The 6312-nt window shown below is 45.9% G+C and overlaps 1 protein-coding gene across 1 annotated transcript; it reads right to left on the reverse strand.

Annotated features, from left to right (window-relative positions):
• Positions 1-1040: 1040 nt before the first annotated feature.
• Positions 1041-3501, reverse strand: LOC118590684 (cathepsin G-like). Its single transcript, XM_036198472.1, has 5 exons — positions 3447-3501; positions 2624-2771; positions 2056-2191; positions 1609-1863; positions 1041-1208 (listed from the first exon to the last, which is right to left on the reverse strand). The coding sequence occupies exons 1-5, from the start codon at positions 3499-3501 to the stop codon at positions 1041-1043; spliced, it is 762 nt and encodes a 253-aa protein (XP_036054365.1).
• Between the last annotated feature and the right edge of the window lie 2811 nt (positions 3502-6312).

Genomic DNA, 6312 nt, shown 5'->3' on the forward strand with positions numbered 1-6312 from the left:
ATGACGCACACTGCCTTAGACAAGAACTGCCGTCTATGATGCACACTGCCTTAGACAAGAACTGCCGTCTATGATGCACATTGCCTTGCTTCTCCCTTTAATCTTGTGGCTTGTGCTCCTATGAACACTGGCCTTCATTTAAACACATCAGTGTTCTGTTTGTTCCTCTCTCCTAGTACCTGGGTAGTTTAATCTTTAGTATTTGTATGCATTTAAGGTTTATTTTTTGAGTGGGGTGTAAGGAATTGATTCAATATTATCTTTTCCCCATCAAAACAACTACCTGGTTGTCCTAATACCACTTATTAAAAGTTCATTGTTTTCATGGATTTGAGATTTGTCTTATATTAATTAAATGGGGACTTCCATGGGATTACAACTCTGTCCTTTGATCAGGCTTATCTGTCTGCATAGACCAGCACTGACAGGTGGGTTTCAGGGAGAGAGAGCCTTGCCCTGGGGAGAGAGAAGGGGAGAAAGGCAGGCTATGGCTTCAGGAAGGGAGGAAGCTCACCTCCATCCGCAGGCTGTGGGTAGATGATAGGGTTTGTTTGTCATGGGCAAGAAAACTCATTTTCTGGAGGAACTTCACTCTGTCCAGGCTCATGTCACTGGAGAAGGAGGGTTAATATATCTTCAACACTGACACATTGAAATCACATCCCCATTTGAAAGGGGTTAGATGAGAGAAGGTGGGTTACAAGAGAGGAACTCTTGTGAGTAGTCACCCCACTGAAGAGGCTCCATGGAATCCCCTGCCCTTTCTACCACCTGAGCACATGGGAAGATGACAGCTGTGATCTTGTAAGCAGTCCCTCATCAGACACCAAAGGCCTGGTGCTCTCTGACTTTGGACTTCTCAGCCTCTCAAACACGGCAAAATTAATTTCTGTTGTTTATCAAACCACTGTGTGGCATAGGAGTTCAACAAATTAAGATGCTACTAAATGATATTTAATAAACAAAATTTACACTCTCCATATGATATTAATCAAGGCTCTGGAAATCCCCTGGAGCTGGTCTGTGCCTCAGACAGGGAGTCAGTAGGTCCCTGGTGCCCATGGTGCAAGGCGCCTCATTGTCATCTTTATCCAGGGAAGGAAGCTCTGGATCTTGGTGAACACGGCTGGAGGGATGCCATTCCTGTCTCCATAGGAGACGATGCCCTGGACCACATTGTTACATACCAGAGGGCCACCAGAATCACCCTGGGGGCAGAGGAGGAGGGAAAGGACATGAAGCTAGGCTTTCTGGCTCTCCCTGCCCTATGAGCCCGGCTCCCAGAAAAGGCATGGGTTGCTGGGCTCCTTCAGTTGCCTGTGTGTGTGGGATGGGCACTTGATGGGCTTCTAGGAGGCAAGCCCCTGGCTGGGTCTTTCAGCTGCTGGACTTCAGGCTCGGCTAAAGTTACTGCCTCCAGCTTGCCCCATCATGGTACCTCCACCTTCCCCATTGAAGTAAATTGTGGGGCTTGCTGTCTGTCCTTCCTGAAGAGGAAAAACCCTTTCCAGTCTGGTCTAGTCCCCAGGCTTGAAGGCATGGAGACTGGCCCTGCTATCCTGTCAGCCCTGAGCCCCTTGTCCCAAGGAATGCTATTTGCACTCTTACCAAGAAGGCAGACTTCCTTTCTCGTGGGTTTCCCACACAGATCTGAGTCTGGCTGTCATAAGAGATGAAGCGATCACTGCACTTTTGGTCTCTCTGCACTCTTAGCTGCACCTCCTGGAGTACATTTGTTCCCCTGCTCTGGCTGACCCGGCCCCAGCCAGCCACTGTGCACAAATCCCCAGGCCGAAGTCGGTTGCTGGCGGTAGGCAGAGCCACGGGCTTCACGGCTCGACTCCTCCGGATTCTACTCCTCAGCTGACAGGAGGAATGTAGACATTCCAGCTCAGCTGGCATCTCCCACCAACACTCAGGGATTCTGTGTCCTCACCACCACCCTGGAACCCTGCCCCGACTTCCTTCTCAACAGTCCCTGAACACAGAAAAGCCACACACACACCCGAGGGGGAGCTGGCAAGCCTGGAGAACCAGAGGCCAGGTAGGTAGTACCTGCAGCAGCATGATGTCATTGTGGATGTTCTGCGGATCGTAATCAGGATGTGGGATGGCTCTGAGCACAGTGATGTGCTGTTGGGTCCTTTCTTGCCTCTGGATGTTGTGGGCCCCCAGGGTGACGTTTATGGAGCTGCAAATGAAAAGTTGGGATAGAGGTAGGTCTGAGAACCAGGAGCTCAGCAGGGCAGATGAATGGCCCAAGGACAGGAAAACTGAAACCTGGAGAGAGTGGAGGGCAAGGGAGGGCCCTGCACCTGACCCCTGCTGCTGTTTCCCAGGAATCCTGAACTGGGGACAGAAGATTGAACAGAAGTAGATTTGAGTTCACAGTTAGCGCCCAGCCTGTGCCTTCTCCCTCCTCCTCCTGTACCTCTTGATTTCATCCCCCTTTTCTCTGTATCACCCTGGCTTCTTGCCTCCCTCTCCCAGGCCCACCTCATCTCTAGAATTAAAGGCAGAACCTTTCATTATAATTATACTTAATTATAATTGCACACTTTCAGGTGGTTCTGGGGAGACGTTTTTGGGAACTTTGGCCTCCTGGGAAGCTCGTGGTCCTCACCTTCCCAAGCAGTGAGCTGCTGTCATGACGAAATCTTCTCGTACCAGAAACCCTCCACAAGCACTCAGCCCTTCTGGACTCTGGATCAGAAGAAAGGCCATGTAGGGGTGGGAGTGGGGCCTGGCTTCTCGGCCTCCAATGATCTTTCCTGCAAGGAAGCACCTGGCACTTACCTGCGGGAGGCTTTAGAAAGGCTGGAAGGGGGGTGGGGAGTGATACAGGAGAGCTTTGTGGACATCAGGAGCAGGGAGAATACTCCACGGATCTACAGGGATTACTCCCAGCTTGAAGGGAGGCTCATCCCCTTCCCAGGCCTTTGTGTGTTCCTTCTCCAAATGGGGAAGGATGTTGGTTCCACACAAGGCTGGCTCCATCCTCAGGTATTGAGGAAAGATGCTTTCCCAAGGTATGAAATTTCTCTGTTCCCTGGTACTCTCTTCATCCAAAAGCATCCCACATCCCAAAGCCCGATTCCTGGAATCATGGGACTAGATAGGAATCTAGATATGGGTGGATGGGACCTTTACAGCTGTGTTCTTGTCTCTGGACTTTGATATGGGCTGCTGAATACATTTTTGTAGAAAATATTTATACAGTAGTTTCTATATATCAGGGACAATAACAAGACTCTCTCATACATTAATCAATTTAATTGCCATAGCAATGCCATGAAGCAGTATTCATATTTCTCCCATTTTATAGATAAGGAAACTGAGGAAATGTATGTTCAAATAACTCGCTCAATAATACAGAGTTAGGGTTGCTGCAACAGTCTAGTTCTAGTATACAGGATCAGATCTCTGAGGTGTGGTTGATCACTCACCTGCCTCATCTCCTCGGAGTAGCACAAAGACCAGCAGGAGCAGAAGTGGCCGCATCTTTCCAGAACCGTCTGTTGCCTAGTCAGTCTCTGCTTGTACTTCTCCCTGCCAGACTTTTATCCCCTATGGAGAGGAAGGAAGGGGGCGCTGGGAAGTCACGGTCCCACTTTCCTGCTTGTGTGACAGGTTTCATCACCCAAGGCTTGCCAGGAGGTTTGCACACCAACTGCCAGTGATCTAGGAGAAGAGAGAGTTAACCAAGCCAGTGCAGCATCCCACGGAGTCGTGTACTAAAGCAGACACCAAGGGAGGAGTGAGGTCTTTGAACAATGTGTCCCAAGTCTATTGTAAACTCAATAATTCAGGGGAACTGGTGGCTACTTCCTTCACTCCCTCTCCTTCTGGGTTAGAGCATCAGTTGACATTCAAAGAATGTCAGTTCATAGACACACACACACACACACACACACACACACACACACACACACACATTCAGAGAAAGAGAGAGAGAGAGAGAGAGAGAGAGAGAGAAAGAGAGAGAGAGAGAGAGAGTCTTACATAGCCCAGGATAGCTTTAACATGGCTACATGGTTGAGGATGGCCTTGAACTTCTGATATTCCTGCTTCTACTCCCGAGTTCTGGGACTGCTGGAATTCACTGCCATGTCAGGTTTATGAGGTGCTGGTATGGACAATCACTCTACCCTCTGAGCTAAAACCCCCCTTCTGGGTTCTTTATTCACAAGTATTTAGTAATGTCCAAGGACAAGGGTGAACAAGTGATGCTGTGTGGAGGGAGGTATGGGCCAAGAAAGACGAGAGGAAAGAGTCAGAGGGAAGAAGAGGAGCGAAGCTGCCTGCCTTCATCCTTACTGCCCCACTTCTTTCTCGAAGTTGTCAAGGTGGAGAGAATGGCCACACTCATGAGGTTGTGGAGGGGCTGTTGGAGAAGGAAAGGGCAGATCAAGCCTCTGATACTGACTTTCTTGGGTCACCTGAGTCCCAGCCCACTCTCAGTGGAATCATGACTCAACTGAAGACTTTTTGCCAATTCTGGCAAAGCTCTTTGTGTTCTCCAGGGGCCCCTGCACACTGCAGAGGCCCAGCAGGTTGACTTGCTGAAAGCTGTCTGACCTTTGCTGGGAGATATTCAGGATTCATATTATTGGGTGAAAGAGACCAGTCAACTAGTTTCCATTCTTAGCCTCAGGGATAATAGTTTTAAAAAAACGAGTCATGTTTACTATTGTGCTACATGTACATCCTGAAGAGCTGGGGTCAAATAATGAACGGGAGGGGGGGGGGAGGCACAAGAGATCACTGCAGGGTCAAACAATGGATTATTAAACCTATTGAAAAAATATCTATCAGACTCAGTGTACACAGCAGACCGCCACAATCCTGTATCACTTCTGCATAACAGCTGCTGACAGGTACACTTTCTAATCTATGAAGCATGATAGGCTAACTTGAGTTAAGCATCCTCTCTCATCTCATATGTTTTCCACTTATTTTGGGAGCTGCAGATCCCATCCTAATCTATGTTCTCTCTTTGTATCAGATAAATAGCGTGAAGGAAGAGAGAATACCCCAGCACTGTTACCTTTGCGTCTGGGATCAGTGATGTCTCAACATTTTGTTTTGCTTTAGAAATGTTATCTGGATTTTTTTTTTTTTTAAAAAAAGGATAAAAAGCCTGTATACACAGAAAAAAAGAGGTATGAAAGTTATACACCCAGTTATGTAAATAAAGGTGCGCACCCAGCATTTTATACCAGTGACCAAAGATTTCATGTTAACCTTCCCACTGAAAACAACCAGAAACATGACTTTTAAAATAACCCCACAATGGAAAGCCTGAGAACTGCCTGTGCAGGCGTTCTTTTCAGGCCCAAATTGAAGGAATAGTGAGAGTCTAGACCGGAAGCTACTGGTGTCTGAGCAGAGGTTCTGAACTCATGAGTTATGAACTTTCCATAAACAAAATTGTCAAAGACTGGTACATGACTTCTGCAGTTAGTGCTCCCATCTCTTTTATGGAATTAGCATATCTTTAATACCAAATCCAATGAAAATAATAATCTTTATCTATGATGAAGGTATGGACACATTTTTCAAAACCTTCTTTGCACTTGGCCCCATGTTCTCCCTAGAAAGAATTTTTTAATGTAGTATGAATAAAAATGTCAGATTTTATTTTTTCCACACAGAAAATATGTGTCTATGTAGGACACTAGAAACTTGTGCTTTATAAATATAATTTATCAGGGAGAAAAGAAGATAAAACCTTAGTATGTCAGAAGATGCAGTCTCTATCCAAATTAAATGTTCAGCCAAAGTCATACCATATGGCAAAGGAGCATTAATAGGGCAATACTACTTTTGAATATCAATACACATCAAATTACATCAACTAACAAAAAGCTACATCATGAGAAAGTTGAGTTTATCCTAGGAGTATGTGGTTACCCCTGCAGAGAAGCATTATTGTGCACATGAAGCAAAAACAAAAGGAAAAACTGCCCAAGCATTTGCTAAAATTCATATTCACTGAATTTTTTTTACAGCAAACTAGAAACAAAAAAGAATATCTTTAATTGGATTCCATAAAATTCCACACTAATTATAATTGACAGTGAAACATCAAAAGCTTTTTCTTTCAGAGCAAAACAATATAAAAATATCTGGGTACAAGTTGCCATCTATTGCCTTCCTTGTTATGCTAACGGTTTTAGCTAGTTAGACAGGAAAGAGAAGTGAAAGGCTTAGAGACCAGGAAGGAGAAAACCAAACTGTAACAATTGTGGTCAATAAGTATAGAGAGAATCTAAAAGGATCTACAGCTAAATTGCCGTCACTGATATAGGA

This window comes from Onychomys torridus, chromosome 9, assembly GCF_903995425.1.
Source record: "Onychomys torridus chromosome 9, mOncTor1.1, whole genome shotgun sequence".
Classification (NCBI taxonomy): Eukaryota; Metazoa; Chordata; class Mammalia; order Rodentia; family Cricetidae; genus Onychomys; species Onychomys torridus.

Excerpts from the sequence above, each read along its gene's own strand:
- LOC118590684 (XM_036198472.1), bottom strand. The coding sequence starts at position 3,501 with ATGCGGCCACTTCTGCTCCTGCTGGTCTTTGTGCTACTCCGAGGAGAT. Across the intron at positions 2,772-3,446 it reads ACTCCGAGGAGATGAGGCAG|GAAAGATCATTGGAGGCCGA; the intron begins GTGAGTGATCAA and ends GCTTCCTTGCAG. Across the intron at positions 1,864-2,055 it reads ATGACATCATGCTGCTGCAG|CTGAGGAGTAGAATCCGGAG; the intron begins GTACTACCTACC and ends TCCTCCTGTCAG.